General features: G+C 39.2%; 2 protein-coding genes across 2 annotated transcripts; both read left to right on the top strand.

Moving 5' to 3' along the window:
• The first annotated feature begins 813 nt into the window (after positions 1–813).
• LOC137609824 (glucose-induced degradation protein 8-B homolog) lies at positions 814–4,754 on the top strand. Its single transcript, XM_068337147.1, has 5 exons — positions 814–907; positions 1,207–1,336; positions 1,459–1,655; positions 1,742–1,939; positions 3,099–4,754. Exons 2-5 carry the CDS (start codon positions 1,210–1,212, stop codon positions 3,270–3,272), a joined length of 696 nt encoding a protein of 231 aa, XP_068193248.1. The 5' UTR covers positions 814–907; positions 1,207–1,209; the 3' UTR covers positions 3,273–4,754.
• A 1,453-nt stretch (positions 4,755–6,207) lies between these two features.
• On the top strand, positions 6,208–18,232 carry slc17a9b (solute carrier family 17 member 9b). Its single transcript, XM_068305661.1, has 13 exons — positions 6,208–6,537; positions 7,705–7,902; positions 8,242–8,381; positions 9,139–9,238; positions 10,382–10,512; positions 10,602–10,698; positions 11,399–11,495; positions 13,061–13,148; positions 13,225–13,259; positions 13,397–13,512; positions 14,814–14,869; positions 14,982–15,011; positions 15,409–18,232. The coding sequence occupies exons 1-13, from the start codon at positions 6,404–6,406 to the stop codon at positions 15,585–15,587; spliced, it is 1,401 nt and encodes a 466-aa protein (XP_068161762.1). The 5' UTR covers positions 6,208–6,403; the 3' UTR covers positions 15,588–18,232.
• Positions 18,233–18,500: the final 268 nt, after the last annotated feature.

Genomic DNA, 18,500 nt, shown 5'->3' with positions numbered 1-18,500 from the left:
AATTCTTCAGAGAAATCGGATTTATTATAATCCAGGATCTTTTTGTGACGAAATTAAAGATGTACTTGATATAAACAGTATTTATTATTAGAACACATTTGTCAAAACTACTATATTTTAGGTTGGTTTTTAGTTTTTTTGTGTCTTGACAACTAACGACACGACATAATTTTACTTTTCGCCTATGGAAGAGGAGCGACCCAGGAATGAAGTTAATTAATGTGATGAGTCATTTTAGTAATGTAACAGTTTTATATAGTATATTTAAATTTATATTTTAGAATTATTGTAGAAAATAATGGCAAAAATATTGAAGAAAATTTTCACACACAGAGGATACGGTGTATATATACTGTGTATATATACATCATATATGGTATTTACATTTTTTTTCTATAGGTAATTTTATTTGTTACAGTATGATGATAACTGTTCAGGTCATTAACATAAACGCGAATGGAAATGGATGATTTTGTGTACAACAGGATCATGAGCTTCTGGAAAAATAACTGACACATTTATTGAGAACATACAGATGTCACTGGGTACTGCATTCACACTTCTGTTCAACTAGAAATCAACAATATTGGTGGAAGAAAAGCTAGAATTCCTGATGGGAATCAGGAGGGAACAACGTTCTGTTCTCAAAAATAATCATCGCACAAGTTGTCATTCCACACTTTACCACTTGGTGGCAGTAATACAGATAAAATTTACTTTGCCAACCTTAAATATAAACATCGAAGAAGAATGATTCCTTCCTCCCTCCCAACGTCCAATCAGGTGACTGTAGGGGGCGGTACTACGTGGATTGTACAATTTATGGTACGAAAAGCCACGAAGAAGAACTAGACCTGCGCTAGCTAGCTAGCTACTGCTGGAAAGTAGCGACACATTCCTAAGGATTGTAAGTTAAATATTAAATAATTGTGTGTAGGACTGTACATACATGTCAATAGAGGATGCTAAAATAGACTTACACCCGTTCAAGATGAATGTATTCATTATAAATGCACCGACAGGCCGAAGTTGGCTTTGTTTTGACGTGTGTTGACAAATGTCAGGCTTCAGTGATGTGTTTTCATCGAAGGCCCGAAGTGATGTGTGGTTAGATTTCAGTTACAAAAACCGTTTTACCCCCTCCCACGAGTTCAATATGTTATTTATTTCATTCATTTTTAAAATATCCCTACTGTACTCGTTTAGGACATGAGCATGATGAGTTATGCTGAGAAGCCGGAGGACATAACAAGGGAAGAATGGATGGATAAACTCAACAATGTCCACATCCAGAGAGGCGACATGAACCGGCTCATTATGAACTACTTGGTTACAGGTGATGTAACGTACTTTAATTTATCTCGTTTGAGATAAATTAGCTTTACTGATAAACTGGCAGATTAATTCTATGTGTAAATGTTTATGGCGCTGTGTTTCTCACTGTATTACTTTTAACAGAGGGATTCAAGGAGGCAGCAGAGAAATTCAGGATGGAGTCAGGGATAGAGCCCAGTGTGGACTTGGATTCTCTCGACGAAAGAATTAAGATCCGAGAGATGATCTTGAAAGGACAGATTCAGGATGCTATTGCACTGATCAACAGTCTGCACCCAGAGCTGCTGGATACCAATCGTTATCTTTATTTCCATTTACAGGTACCTTTCATTTTGCATACATCAAATGTTTTCACTTTCTATTGTCTGACATAGTCGTTACGTCTTTTCTGTGTGTACGTGTGCAGCAGCAACATTTGATTGAGCTCATTCGCTTGAGGGAGACTGAAGCTGCCCTTGAGTTCGCCCAGTCTCAGCTGGCAGAGCAGGGGGAAGAGAGCCGAGAATGCCTGACAGAAATGGAGAGGACTCTGGCCCTGCTGGCATTTGACAACCCTGAAGATTCCCCTTTTGGAGATCTGCTCAATATGATGCAGAGGCAAAAGGTAGGATCTCTCTGTCTTTGTAAAAATTGTTTTTGCCAGACACTTTATCATCTTCCACTATTATTTTCATACACATTGATTACATTAGTTTAGACTGAAATTTCTCTGTGATCTATGTCTTCCTCAAGATTTATTTTCGTTGAACTCAATACTAAGATATCTTTGATTTTAAGTAGAACAGAATAGAATCGAATCACCTTCATTGTCATTGTATGAAATACTATGTACAGTATGAAATACAACGAAATTAGGGTGCTTCTCGTTTGGTGCATTTACAAAAAAGTAATGATAAAAATAAGAACAAAATATACACGAAAATGGTTCTGCATGAACAATAGCAGTACCAGCTGGCAAAATAAGATTTTTTTTTTTTTTTTGCCAGATATTGCAGTTAGGATGTCACATTTGTAGAGTTGGTAGTGCACATGAGTGCATCACACAGAGACATTTAGCTGTTGCTAAATGTGTATTCATTAAATATTAATGAACGTAGTGTAAATTTCATTATCATACCAGTCCCCCTTCAAAAATTCTCTCAGTATACCTGGTTCTCAGGCTTACAGTGTTACAATTAATTGGAGATCTTGATGCTGAAACTTTTTCAACCTATTCTCAAGCTGTAGATGGATAGTGAGCCTGGCTCACAGGCTTGGGGCAGGTATGGTTCAAAATAAATATGCAAATCACAACACATTAATTTCTGAATGTCCTCTATCATCATCAGATTGAACACATTCTTCAAAGCTGTGTTCTTCATCATTCAACCCGTTTAACAGATGAGACAAAATTTGCATGAAATTAGAGTAAAATGACAAAACACTGAGTTCAACTACATTTTTAAAAAATGTTAATTATATGATGATATTTCAAAAAATAAAAACAATTTTCATTTACTAAATCTTGACATAAAAACACATTTTCTCCCATATGGCCGGTCTTTCAGTGAACTTAAGATTCTGACTTACAAAATGGGATAATGTCGTCCATATATATAGACACTTTTTGTCCAGGATTTTAATAAAACTATACTAAAAGCATAGTTGACATAATGAACAAGAGTTCAAGGTGCGGTATTGATTTAATGTGATGTGTAACCGTCGAGCTGCTGTCCCGTTGTAAAGTTTTCAAAGCAATAACTGTTTATGTCTTTGTCTTTCAGGTGTGGAGTGAAGTAAATCAATGTGTGCTAGACTATGAAAACAGAGAATCAACACCCAAACTGGCTAAACTGCTGAAGCTCCTGCTGTGGGTTCAAAATGAACTTGATCAAAAGAAAGTGAAATATCCCAAAATGACAGACCTCAGCAAGGGAACAATTGAAGACCCCAAATAAGAACCACCACCAGTGAAAACATACCAGAGCGTTACTAAATGGACACATTTCCTTTTATCTATTTATACCGCAACAAACTTAGTTATACGGAGTACAACCTTTTGTTTTTGTAAGGGTTGCTTTTTTGATACTTTAATAACTTAGAATGTGAAAACTCTATTGATATATTAAAGTGACTTCTCACATCAACATGAATCATCATTTTACTTGGTTTATAATTCAGAATTAGTAGTCTAGTTTTTAATGTCAACAAAGAACATTGCTGGCATGAAAGTGTGTTTTTAAAGCCATAATTAGGATGTCACTTTTTGTGTGTGGCCACTTAGAAGGTGCTGAATTTTAAAGTTAGGGGAAAATGGCTGGGTCGCTGCACTGCCTCAAAAATAACCATTTCTTTATAAAAACACACACATTGTAGCTTTAACTGTTTTTTAGCTATTACTATAAGTGAATAACAAAACGAGTTTTGGGATGTTTCAAAGTACTGTGACTTTGTATGTTAAATCTCTCTGTAGATTGGCTCTGCATTGTTGCTTTAGGCATTTGAAAAGATGCTGGCGTAGAATAAATCAATAGAAAGTTTTTAAAGTGATATATTTTTGAAGAGATTAACGAGCAAGAAGGATGCTGTTACTCTGCAAGCTTAAAGGTAGCATCAGTTTCATACTGTGTCTCAGATTATGTGAGGATATATATTTGTCCACGAACATGAAACTCTTATATATGTTTTATTTACATATGTGGAATAAGTAGCTCTTACAAAACCTGTTGTGATTTTTTTGCTGGAATTTTACTTTGCACTAAAAGTTGTTTTTTTTAATTGCAAATCAAAAAGAACTTCAGCTTTTCCTATTTTTAATTACATAAAAATTTTATTGAAATATCTGCTGTATTTGTACAGCTCAGTGTTGCAGCAGAAGTGATTGAATGAAACTCATTTGCTAAGCTGTTCATGCTTTATGGTACTTTATACTTCACAACATTTGAGAGAACTGTTGTACTGATGCATTACAGTTAATGGATATACCGGTCATTTTATTCATTCTGTCAAAAATTAAACTGTTGATCTATAAAATATGATTCATTTCTTTATATCATAACCCACCCAATTAAATAGTCCAGTTAGCTCCATTTTGACCAACTACAGCCTGATAAATGTTCACATTAATGCATCAGCAACACCAATATGAATATTACTGAATGCAAAGTGGTGAAGGAAGTAAAATCCTTACATGATCAAATGATCAAAAATAACGTACAGAAATATCAAATGTTGAACATTCATTGCAGAAAAATGTAATAATTTGCTGTTAGTCAGGGTTAGGGTTACAATCAGTTATGGCTGAGTAAGATTTTACTGCTGTAGTTGGATGAGATGGAGTTTGTTACAGTGCTATATGCAGGACTGCATTTATCAGAATCAGATTTTCTGATAAGATTTGTGTACTATATGCAGCCTGCACGACTTGTACTGAAGTGCATATGTTCATGAGAAAAAATTGCATATTAAACTGAAAATACCATCTATAATGGAAACCAGTGGATTGATTTACTGTTGGAAGTTAATACTAAATGATTTAACTGCTCAACAAAGTAATGGCGCTTAAGAATGGATTCTTCTTGTGTGTGTGTGTGTGTGTGTGTGTGTGTATGTGTGTGTGTGTGTGTGTGTGTGTGTGTGTGTGTGTGTGTGTGTGTGTGTGTGAGAGAGAGTGGTTGTCTGTATCCTGTTTAGCTCTGAGCACCAAGCAGAGTGATGGAGACAAAACAGGTCTTATTCTAGGTGTCTCCACTTTGTTTCCTTAGTCTGGATATATATAAGTCCTTAATGGAGGGCTTGTTTAGCACATATGAATTGTTGTAAAATCTTTATGAATCCTATGTTGACACCCCAGATAGAGCTGAACTGCAGGTGTTTATGCAGACCACACATCTCTGGTGAGCATCAGTGTTGGTCGTAGTTGAAAAAATCAAACATATCAAACCGTGCAACCATATATCCTGCATTTACAAGAATACAAATAATATGTAATTATACAAAATAAAAGTATTAAAATTCTGAAAGTATAAGTCACTACTTGACAACTTTTTGTAAGATCTGAACCACAGACAATTTCTACATGGTTTGCACACAACAAACACACCTCTGAGTTTGTTTGTGGGAGCCTAATTTACTTTTTATCATGTGGTGCTTTTTATATTCCAGGTGTTTGCGGTCACACTTCGACTGGCATCAAGTTGTAACGAATATTTTGTGGTAACTTGTTGCCCTAAATTGCCACAATCAATTCACAGTTAATTCAAACAAATTCTTTCACTTAACACTTTATGAAATAATATAATTTGACATTAACATATCAAATATTATACATTAGGAAATCAAATACAGGCTTATATATGTATATGTCTTATCTATATGTATATATATATGTATCTATATGTATCTATATGTATATATATGTATCTATATGTAAAACACATTTTTTCATTGCTGCCAGTGTTGGGCTTCCTCTAAAAAAATCGATAAATCTGATCTTTGTCAAATGTAAATGCAAAGCGGCGACACGCATTTCAGTTTCGTTTCTCCTCAGAATAAAGTGACCCAGCGCAGAATGTGACGTCATCACTTCCGGTTTATGCCGCGTCACGGTGACGTAGACCTGACACGGCGACTTTGTCAGCGCGGGGAAACGTCACTTTCGACCCGGTCCACCTCAGACCCGGACCGGCACCAACGCGACCGGAAGTATCGGAGCCCCCCCGGGTGGTGGCGGTGGTGGTGGTGGGGGTGTCCGCTAGGAGCGAGGCGGTGGACAGGGAGCACTTCCTGGTTGACCCTACCGATCACCCGGAGAACTGCTGGGCTCCACCGGAGGAGGCTGAGCGGGGGGGGGGGGGGGGCGATTGACACGTGGATTAGTCAGAGCATCGGGGAAAAGCAGGCGCCCTCCCCTTTCGCTGCTTCATTAGCCGCCGCCCGGTTCGGAGGAGTCCGGTGGAAGAAAAAGACCTCCAAGAAAAAGCTCGTTGGACCCCCCCCCCCCCCGATCGCCTTTCGGACCGGGACCAGACGGACTGGGTTGATCAGCCGAACGGGATTAAGGAAGGGGCCCCCGTCAAACTGACGTTGAATGGCAGTTATTCAAAAATGTGGCAAGAACGGTTGTCAAGACTTGGTGTGTCTGAAGGAGAACCACCCGCCCGACAGGACCCCCGTGTCCGGGTGTCGGAGGAGGTGGCCGGAACCCAACAGCTACTGGTCCAGGTGAGAGGGCTGCTGACCACCATCATCAGAACCGTGATTAAATCATGTTAAATCATGACTTAATGGACTCAAAGCAGTGCTGACGCGCTTTTTGTGGGGTTTGAGATCCGACAGTAAAGACACACACAGCTGTGTGTCTGTTAAATGTACACAATGAAATCTGTCTGGACCTTCAGCAGTGGTTCAAGTCCAGGTGCTGCTGTGGATCACAGTGGGTCGTCTGTTCAGATTAACAAGAATATAAGAACATAGAATAACAAGAATTTACTATGTTTTCATAATTCCTGCTAGAATGAACTGCAAAGTTTATAAAACAGTGTTGTGGACGGTCATGATGGACGGATTAGAGACAGTGGCGCTGAAAAGAAGACAGGAAGTGGAGGTGAAGGAGATGAAGATGTTGAGGTTCTCTAGGAGTGATCAGGTTGGATCGGGTCAGAGGAACAGTCGAGGTGAGATGTTTACCAGATAAAGTCCGAGAGAACAGACTTGGATGATTTGGACTCGTCCAGAGGAGAGATGGTGAGGATGTTGGTGAGGGATGAAGATGATCGGCTAACATGTGGTGACCCCTGAAGGGACACGACCAAAAATGAAGATATTTTTCACGTCTCCTGAAGCTGCGTCGTTAACTTTGAGGACGCTACAGTCAGTTCATGTGATCTTTACTTTGAGTCGATGTTCAGTTTTAAATTAGTTAACTTTGAAACACAGTGGATGTGTGGAATCTAGTGGCTGCTTCAAGGTTGAATGTGTTATTGATCCCAGTTTGGAATCAATAAAGTCCTTATCCTATTAAAGGAGTCGTCTATTCCCCATGTTCAAAATAAAAACCATAAAAGTACCCCCCCTGGATGTCTGTATGGTAGATTGAACATAGATAAGTGCCCCATTTGCGTGCTTTTCCAGTGGCATGTTTTAAATAGTTTTGCCTCCCTGTTCCTGTAAGTGTTTATATAGTATAATAAGTTTCGTGAGTAATTAGTTGTCGCTGTTGTAGCGCCAGAGGCACACAAGGAAATAGTTTGTGAGGATGATTTATAGCTCTTATCAATGATTTACAACTTTTCTCTTCATCGGTGCACCTTTAATTTTTTTCACAGACTAGGAGCAAAAATCTAAGCCGCCTTTGAACCCAAATGCTGTCTTTTCTGCCCCCCCGTGTAGGCCTGTGGCGAGGGTGTGGACGGTGGTGCTTCTGCTGGGGACGTGCCTCCTCTACTGCGCCCGCGTGGCGATGCCCATCTGCTCCGTCAGCATGGCGGAGCAGTTCCACTGGAGTAAGAGCGAGTCGGGCATGGTGCTGGGCAGCTTCTTCTGGGGCTACTGCTTCACCCAGGTGTTCGGGGGCTACGTCAGCGACCGGTGGGGAAACAGTTGGTCTCTAATGTTTTCAGGACACAGATTGTTTGTGTTCAACCAGTTCTGGATAGATAAAGAGAATAAAGCTGAATATTTTCTGTCTTATCATTTAGCATGATACATATATATATATATATATATATATATATATATACACACACTTGTACATATATACTGTATATCTCACGGCATTATGCAACCCCAGTAGGATCACTATTTAGAATGTGGTCTTTCCTGTCGTTCTGCTTGTCAGTCAAATAATTGTAGCTACATCTAACAAGAAGCTTTAAATGATATAAATCCGTACGTTAACGTTTGACAGACTGGGACTTGTGTCAACAGGGTGGGTGGTGAGAAGGTCCTCCTACTGTCTACCGCTGCCTGGGGGTCGATGACAGCCTTCACCCCCGTCCTATCCCACTTCTGCTCCGAGCCAATCGTCTCCATGACACTGTCCCGTTTCCTCATGGGCTTGTTGCAAGGTGAGATGGGCGGCTTTGGAAAATAAAAACATGTTTCAACACAGCTTAATGTCCAATAATCAACTTACATGAAAAATAATGGATGCAGGAAGAAAGACGCCCCGTTTCCTCTGCGTAGCACCAACTTGGTAAAAAGGCAAACTGATGCAATTATAATGGAGCAGAGACATCATTCCCATCCGGTCTGTCTATCATCATTTAATGTTATTTCCCTGTTTTTACTGAATTTTCTCATGAACTGAGGGAAAACTGATTTGGAACTGATTTCATATCAGATTGGAAAGTGCAGAACAGAAACGAACACAATTTTATTTACAGTACAGTAGTCAGCTACGTTATTTTTTCATTCTTTTTTTGAGTAGGTTTACAGCAGGACATTTCAGATGCATCAACTCAAACCTGTAACTCAGCATCGTTGTGTGTGTGGCTTACAGAGTCTGACTATTTTTACTTGTCACTTGGTGAGCAGTCGAGAACAGGACTGCCCTGGGGAGGCCGGTGTGTTCAGCGAGTGCGTCTAAATAACAATTACCTCTGAGCTCTTGACAAACAAAGGTGTTGTCTGAACCACATTTCATCCACCAGCTCCACACCTATCAAAATATTTGTGGTGATTTTGTCATTCCTGAGATTCATGCGTGTTTGTGTGTGTTTGTGTGTGTGTGTATGTTTGTGTGTGTGTAAAAGCAAATATAGTTGTTTATGCTTGTTGGAATTTCACAAAATGTGAACTAATCATGTGTTGTGTCCTTCTTAGGGGTTCATTACCCCTCCCTAGCAAGTCTTTGCTCCCAGAAGGTGGTGGAAAGTGAGAGAGGGTTCCTCATGAGCACCGTGGGGAGCGGCTCCTACCTGGGGTGAGTCACGTTTTAATAGAATGACACGAGTGAGGGTTGTCTCCTCTGAAAGTTTCTGTCATACCTGTCATTTTTTTAAAATTCTAAAAAAAATAAATAAATTAATAATTGTATAAAATAAGTGATATTATTACTTTTATGTTAACTATATATTGTCGGTGTGCATTTTAGACAGTTTCACACAAAAAAACCCCTCATATTATCGTAGCACCTTGAAATACAGGTTTAATCTGTTCATTGACTGAAAGTCAAACAACTCGTAAATCAAACAAATTTTCACCATTCATCATTTTAATCTGTTCCAGCCTTGTAAAAAAACCATTATGGAAAAACGAGTTATTTTTAACAACCAATAGACATGCAGACTTTACCTGTGTATAATTAATTATAATTTACGTGAACAATGATAAAGTATGAAAAGAAACGCAAAAGAAGACACGAGCTATAGTATGTCTTTATCCATGAATGAAAATGAGATCCGGTCTCACTGATGTCGTATCCATCCGCCACCACGTGGTAGAGAACGAGATCCGGTCTCACTGATGTCATATCCATCCGCCACCACGTGGTAAAGAACGAGATCCGGTCTCACTGATGTCGTATCCATCCGCCAACACGTGGTAAAGAACGAGATCCGGTCTCACTGATGTCGTATCCATCCGCCACCACGTGGTAGAGAACGAGATCCGGTCTCACTGATGTCATATCCATCCGCCACCACGTGGTAAAGAACGAGATCCGGTCTCACTGATGTCGTATCCATCCGCCACCACGTGGTAAAGAACGAGATCCGGTCTCACTGATGTCATATCCATCCGCCACCACGTGGTAAAGAACGAGATCCGGTCTCACTGATGTCGTATCCATCCGCCACCACGTGGTAAAGAACGAGATCCAGTCTCACTGATGTTGTATCCATCGGCCAACTAGCGGTGGTGTCCCGAAGAACGACTCGTATCTCGGATTTTTTCTCATATGTCAAACACAAATATGGACAGAGTGACGGCTCGTATCTCAAATAACTCGTATCTCAAGGTACTACTTTATACTTGTTATTCATTATTAGCAGGGTTTAATTCATGTTTCTATGCACAGTGCGGTACAAAATTCTGACATGAATGTCTTTGTGCCCTAACCTCTCAGAACGCTGATGATCGGAGGTGTTGGTTCCATCATGTTGGACCTGTATGGCTGGCAGAGTGTTTTCTATGTGTCTGGTCTCCTCTCAGTCCTGTGGGCCCACTGCATATGGAAATGTCTACTCAAAGGAGAAGGCAAGGGAGCCGTTGAGCTGCTTTGTGTATGTGCAGAATATTTGTGTCCTTTCTTATGCTCATATGCTTGCGTTCATCTGCGTATTCAGGACCCATCATTACCTTGGAGTCTCTGGGAAGTGGAGGGTCCCAGTCTAAGCTGTCCAAAAGACGGTGGTTATGGCTCCTTAAACAACCTGCAATATGGTGAGATTCATTTTATAACTGTATGTGTGTGTGTGTTTGTGTGTGTGTGTGTGTGTGTGTGTGTGTGTGTGTGTGTGTGTGTGTGTGTGTGCATTCAGTCTAGTAGTTTTATAGTGTTTTTTTATAAATCAGCAGGCATATTTTTACACATCCAACAGACATTGAGACCATAAGCCTATATGGTCTATATTACACTAACATCCCAATCCTGGTTTATGTAACATCTGACATGTCAGTTTATTCCACATGTTCTCATTGTCAGAGTCTTACTCAGAGAATTAGAAATTGTAGAAGAAAAAATTAAGAGGAAAAATGTAGAAAATTGTTTAATGTATTTTATTTTCTACAACTCGGTAAAGAGGTTTCTGCAGACAAGCAGCTACATTTATCAGATTTTCAGAATAGTATTTCTGCTCTCTGGTTCCTCAGCTTTCTGTTTCTGTCTCAGTTATTGGGTTTAACAATACCCCCCCCCCCCGTTTCTCCTTTCGTTCCTCGATATTCCACATACAACTCATGTGCTCTTGTTTCCTGTGACAGGGAGGACCTCTGTGGTTTTATTTCGTGTTTCTGATCCACCTTGAAAGTAACAAATGAGGTGATAATGTGACGGCAAAGGCCTTGATATGGATGATTTTCATAACTTATATAGCAGTGTATTTTCAATGCCCTACCTCTCTCTCCTTCATCTCCTGACCAGTGCTGTGATCATTACGCACCTCTGTGCATCGAGCTCCTTCTTCACTCTTTTGTCATGGCTGCCGACGTTCTTTAGAGACACTTTCCCTGATGCCAAGGTAACACCCTTACCGTTTCTCCTTCCATTTTATCACATATTTGTCCTCAGAGGTTCACATACCTCCACCATAGCCACTGGTGATTCAGTTGTGAAGGAGCTTCAGTGTCAACATCGTAACTCTAATCTGATCTTCATCAAATCATTAGTTATTTATGACTTTATTCAGCTTTTATTTTCCATAATGGCAGCTGTGGATCTATATATCTAAATATAACAAACATTTCAATAATATAAGAAATAAGTCTTAATGACTCTTAAACTTCTATCTATCTTAGCTGCATGAGAAATGTAGCTGAAAATGTATATGTAAGTCGGTTGGCAGCTTCTCAGTATGTGCTGTGTGTTACCAAGCACATGGAGGTGACCACATCATTTTGTATTTTATTTGCATTTCAGTTTATTCATTATTTAAAATGAGGTCGGAATGTTTAAGTCAAGAAAGGATTATTAATGTACCTAAACTCTTAAATCAACAAGTCATGGTAACAGTTCTGTACCAAGGCCCAATGGTGCTTTAAGCTACAGCAGTTTCAATTATTACAATACAAAAATATATACCTGATTTCTTTATGTTTATTATGTTTATGTTTACTGACTAATCAAATAAAAGAAATTAAAGGAACGAAAAGACGTCAGATGCTGGAGTTGGACTGACAATAGTGGGTTAAAGCAATCGTCAAAGTTCATGTCTCTGCCTGTCTTTATGGATTCAGAAAAACTTGTGACACCCAATTACATCGTCTGCGGGTAAAGGAAAGATCCAGTCGTCTGACAGGATGGTTAAAATACCAGAGGTTATAAATTCTGAAAGGGAACAAAGGTCGAAAACAAAAGTAAATAACACAAATCAAATAATAGTCATTCAACATGAGTCCTGAAGACGAATAAGACGTTCGATGTTTGGTTATGTAAATGGAATGCAGCCCTAATGTCATGCTTGCTTCCCTTGGGACATATCTGTCTGTAAAACCTGGAACAAACTGACTGAACACAACAAAAGCTTTCCCTTCATAGCTCAACCGGGAGACTGACAATCAGGTGGTATTTTAGGACTGTCATTTACTGTTTCCGTGGTTACAAATTAGGACTTTTAGGTTATTTTTATCCAGAGCAGATCTGACGTGATATTAAATTCCTGTTTCACTAAAGGTCATAAATATTTTTTATTAGGCAGTTTTAGAGAACTCGATGACCTGTCTGCAGTTTAAATCCACATAGTTTTACTGCACAGAACAAAAGCAGCATGTGTCTTTATTTATAAGCTACCCATAGGTAAGGAAATATAAAATATATGTTCATACAGGATTGTTTCATAATCTCGCATATTTATTATTTAGACAAATCACATGACTTGTGTAAACTTCGCGTCTGACTTGCTGAGTACAGGATGTGGAAGATAAATCATGTCAAAGCCCATCTACGTCTCACAGATATTTCAAACCTGCATTGCGACTTGTCAAGAGACAGCACGTCACACAGAATACGTTCAAATATACCTGAGATGTTCTGCTGATTGCAGTCCAGTTCATTTGGACCCACATTTAAAATACGTTGTCTCTCCAGGGTTGGGTGTTTAACGTCATCCCCTGGTTGGTCGCCATTCCCACCTCGCTGTTCAGTGGCTGCCTCTCCGACCACCTGATCACTCAAGGTAGGAGGTGTGAAGAGTGTGTATCAGAATGATACGATAACACAGATATGTGAGTGTTTTATTTTGATCCTTACAGGCTTCAACACCGTCTCAGTGAGGAAGTTGATGCAGGTAAAACATGTGACTGGTTCTTCTTGTGTCTGCTGCCGTCTGTTTAGTTGTACGGTGTATAAATATCCTGTCTGTACTGAGTGGATTCTGTCAAATCCTGATTCATGTGTTTTTGTTTGCATTAATCCTCCTGTCAGTTTATGACCATGGGTTTGTCCAGTGTGTTCACCCTCCTTCTGTGTGGCAACAACACCTTCCCCTGGGCTGTAGCATTTGTGTCTGCCACCATAGGCCTGAGCACCTTCACTCACAGGTACTGGCGCCTAGAACCACCTCACACTTGTGGAGAATGGAGGAACTAGTACATATCAAATCAAAGTAAAATACTTATCAAGAACTGCTCTACACCAATCAGCTACTGATCAGTTAGTATTAACCTTCAGCTTTAGTCTCAGATGATTGGTGATTGATCTGGTTGTGTTGTTGTTGCACCTTATTTTCCTTTAATTATTTAAAAAAAATATTTAATTTATTTTAATGGCTAACAGGCTTCTGTTGTCTGTATTGTGGTCACTGTGCCTTCCTCTTGCTTAGTTCTGTATAGCAGAAGCAAAGATCTTGTAGGTACATTAACGCCACCTTCTGGCAAACATGTTGCATTACAACAACATGTAAAATTATAGGGGAAAAATTGATCAGAAGGATAATCTTCTTTTGCAATTAACTCATTACTATTCGAACGCTCAAATAAATTAATGCTCTAGTAGGAATCGGTTCAATCTTTTTCATTTATCTCTTCATCATGTTTCATTTGTGGAGCTTAACTGTATCATTTTTTTCACCAAACCTCTATAATCACGAATCATATCCTGTGAATTGGAGAGGTGCTATTTTATAGTTTTAAGAATTTAATACATTTTTTTTTATTTATTACATTTTAATTTAATTTAGCAACTGATATCAACAGCTCAACTTATCATTGAAATGCACCCATGGCAGGGGATCCTGAGTATTTCATGCTTGTTTGTCTTGAAGAAGGTCATAAATAAAACATTATTATTCTTTACATTCATTCTTAAATTTGATGATGTAATCCATTCATCGTGAGAATTTAATTTTATATACATCACCAGACTTATCATTTGTCCCCGTTCTTGACTTCATGCCAACGTAAATGGTATGAAGTCAAGACAATGATGGAACTTGAATGCAATGACAAGTAAATAATAAGTGTGTAGATGTTTTTTCTATTTTTTAAAAATGTTTTTATGGTATTTTAAACTGGCCCATAAATGTCCTGTTCCTTGACATTATACTCCTATGTACTGAGTGACACATAGAAATGTAGATCACATTTTAAATATTGGTAACAAACAATATCTTTAATTCCAGATTAATATTTTACAATCTAGATTTACTCCAGCAGCACATCAGGATAAATAATAGGAGTGTAGCAGCGATGCATTTATTTTCTCCTCTAATATGTTTATAACTTTTAATGGCTATAATTTATCAGGATAATTTCTGATTCTACTCTGGAGCCACTCAGAAAACACAAAGAGTTTGTTTAGTAGGCGTTTCATTTTAAATGGCTGAAGACATTTTCTTTTGCAGCGGTGTGTCAGTAAACGTTCAGGATCTCGCCCCGTCTTGTGCTGGAGCTTTATTTGGTAAGTTAAATGAAAAACTTAAAAAAAAAACTTAATTTCTATAAAGGTGAAATATTAAATATGTTTTTTAAATGTTTATGCGTGCAACTGTTTTTTTTGTTGTTTTTTTCAGGTGTTATGAACACTTGTGGGGCTTTCTCAGGTGAGTTTCCACACTTTTCAAGCAGACACGTCCTGAACAAAACACCTTTGATGAATCTTTGACCAGCAGTTGAAAAAAAAAATTACTGTTTTCATCTTGAAAAAAATCCATTAGGTGAAATAATTCATCCGCTTGTCAATATTCAAACTTTGAACTGATGTGCTTCCTGTCAGCTATGCTGACTCCTATGTGACTCCATGCATTTGGCTTCAAGAGAGCAGAACAGTCAGTGAGATGAATCACACAAAGAGGAGAGGAGTGACAGTTTGCAGTCCTGTGAGGGATGCTTTCATGAACCGTGACATTTCCTCTACGGAAAACAGTTGCATGGGTTTCATTTGTGTCTTCCATATTAATGTGCGATCGATCGGCGGTGACTTTCTGTGCTCTTCTGCAGGTGTTGTGCTGGTTTACGTCTCGGGGTATCTTATCGAGGCCACGGGCTCATGGGCGACTGTGTTTGCCCTCATCACCACAGTCAACCTGCTGGGCCTCTCCATATTCCTGATCTATGCTGAAGCTCGCCGGTTTGACATCGAGTCTTGTAAGGCCCATCACCACAGCATCCACGTCTAATCCGTTATCACGCCCAAATGCTAGAATAATCTCACTCCCAGGAAGATACACACCCTTGGACAACCAGCAGGTTGGGGGAATTGGACAACTTCTGTGACATGGATAACGTGCTCTTGTAACAACAAAAAAAAGGACTTTGATTGACTGTCGTGTAGGAAGCGCTGCAACAGTTACTGAAAAGCACAAGCCAGAGTCGGCACAATATCACTGAGAACTCTTCTGCAGATGGAGCGTTGAATCCGAGAAAAGGCACAGAGGATGGATGTTCTGACAGCTCAGGATAGAATGAGAAAACGTCTACCTCCAGGTCAAAGCTTTTTGCTGTATTGATGAAATGGCTGCTGGTGTGGTGTTTAGGATTGTCGTTTCTGTGTGTGTGTGTATGAGTGTGTGCCAGGAGTTCTCTGACAGCTGTGACGGAACAAGGTGGTGGGTTCTTACATGCAGGGATGGGAGGAGGTGGTTTGGGAATGTGATCGATGATTCGAGGAAGTCCAGCCTCGTGTACCTCGTCTTTCACGAGTCCGCCCCGCACACACGCAGTGTGACTGGGGGGTGAACTGAGTGTCACACTGCGTCAGCCAGCTGCTAATTATTTTGCAGCTGCAGTAATTTTGGTGTGATTTAGCTGCGGTTATCCCCGTCTCCATGGTTACAAACTCATCCAACCATTACAGTTCAGAGGGGATGAAAGAGTCCAGTGGAACTTTCAAGACCTCAAATCTTTATTAGTTGACTCAAATGTTTTGACGAAAAAAGACCAAAGGATATGAATTATTTCCATTTTTCTTTCTCAATGTCTGGTTGGAATAGAAATATTTCAACTATTGTGAGTCCTTATATATTTATATTCTCTTTTTTTTTAACAAAAAAATGTATAGAGTGAAATGACTGAAAAAATATATATAAAGTAGCAAATTATTATAAGTTATTAAAAAACGAATTATTTACCTAAATAGACCTCCGTGCAAGTCTAGTTTGCTCACTTATTCTTGAAATCTTATTCCTAAATTATTATAAGATGAATGAGGAATAAGAATAATTCTTATTGCACTTTCTTGCTTGTGGATACAGGTTTGGTTAAAAGAAGTGTGTCGATGCCAGTGTCTCGTCAATCCAGATGGAGCGTAATGGAAATAATGGAAAATTACACTTGATGTAATTTTCCATTATGCACTACAAAAAAATGTGATGTCAGTATTTGGTAAGGCAATAACTATTTCATGCATTTAGTGTGGTGTTATCAGAAATGAGTTAAGTACCAGAGTCACCATGTTACACGTTAAGAATGAATAGAGACCGGTGAGAGGATTCAATGATAATCCCTGAGTTCACTAGAGCTACAATCGCTAGTTAGATTTAGCATTTACAGCACAGTTCTACTGATAGCATTTTACATGTAGATGATTTCCATCTAAACTCCTTAAAAATAGAAATAATCTATGCATTTACTATTTTATACCTGAAGAATTATAAGATACAAGTTAATGTTATTGATCGTTTGACCTTCTCTTGCCACTTTTCCCACCTTGCAGATCAGGGGGGGGGGGGGCAAGGTGGAAAAGCAGCCGAAGACGAGACAATCATGGTCGTCTTGTCTTTGAAAACATGGATGGATGGCCTTCTTTTATGTAAATTTTTTTTAAAAATGTGTTGTGTTTTCTTTATTTTCACCATCATGTGTCATTTTGTTCCTAATCTGATTTGTTCAACCTCCGCTTCCTATCAGGTTTATAATATATCAGCTCTGTGCAAGAAACCAAATCAAACAAGAGCAGCTTCAATAACTTGATACGAGAGATCATGTATGTGGTTTATGCAGAATATAACACATAATTTACTTTTACATTCTAAAAACGTTTCACCTCCAATAAGTATCTCCAGTATAGAGAGCGACATTTGCTGTTAAGTCTTGAGGAATCTTCACCCCCCCCCCCCCCACCCCGTCTTCCTCATGAGCAAAGGCGTTCAGTTGCTGCGGCGGCAGGCTTCAATCCTGCCAGGGGTTTTCTGTGGCGTTGAAATCAGGGACTGTGATGGCGTCTGTCCAATGTCCAAAAACTCACCTAGGTCGACCTTGAGGTCAGCCTGGGACCGTCGTACTTTTTGGAATGTCCAAAACTTCAGTGTCTTCACAGACGAGAGGTTTCCTTCTTGATTTCCTGACATTTGGTGGAATCCGTCTTGCCCTCAACACGCTGCTTATCCTCAGACTTCCTGAGGATATCAGGGTTCGTGTAGCCGCTGCCACGCTCCACTGCTGGTCCAGTTACCTACACGCTTCATTGTTCCTCCTCCAGATATTCTAGATTCTTTACTGTTGCACCACTCCACAGGACAGCATTTTAAATCATGCATTTGGTTTTGTGCACACAGGAGTAGTTATTGAGCAATTAAACTGTTATTGTTTGATTTGGGGTCTGCAAGCAGCTGAATAGTGGAATGTTTTGGTCAAAAAACCTTTAAGTTACTCTGAACTGTAGATCAAGTCATGTTTTCCCAAGGCCCACTGAAAGCCTCCAATCAAATAATCTTAGTAAAAAAAAGAACATTGGTATGAAAGAAATGCCTCAGCCCAAGACAATGTAACATCGTGATGAAATATGTATTTAAAATCATATTAACTTTGAATAAAAATATATTTTGTCAGGAACGGTGTGTTGTTGAGCGTTCTGCATGTATTTCTTCACTAAGTCCACAGAGAGGCAGTACGGTATCAAATAATAAAGACGCCACAAGATCACATCTAGGCTCTAAATGCTGGAAGGACGACCTTTTGACCTTTTCTTTGAGATAAATTTCTCTTAAAAGCAAAACAATCATGAAAACACGGATGAGTATTTTTGTTCATAGCGGTTGAGAACGGTGAAGCTTTTCCTGTTCTAAAGTTGACAACTTTAGTTCTGGACACTT

This window comes from Antennarius striatus, chromosome 2, assembly GCF_040054535.1.
Source record: "Antennarius striatus isolate MH-2024 chromosome 2, ASM4005453v1, whole genome shotgun sequence".
NCBI classification, from domain to species: domain Eukaryota; kingdom Metazoa; phylum Chordata; class Actinopteri; order Lophiiformes; family Antennariidae; genus Antennarius; species Antennarius striatus.
Note: the sequence above shows the minus strand (reverse complement) of the source record. Positions and strands in the feature narration are given on the sequence as shown.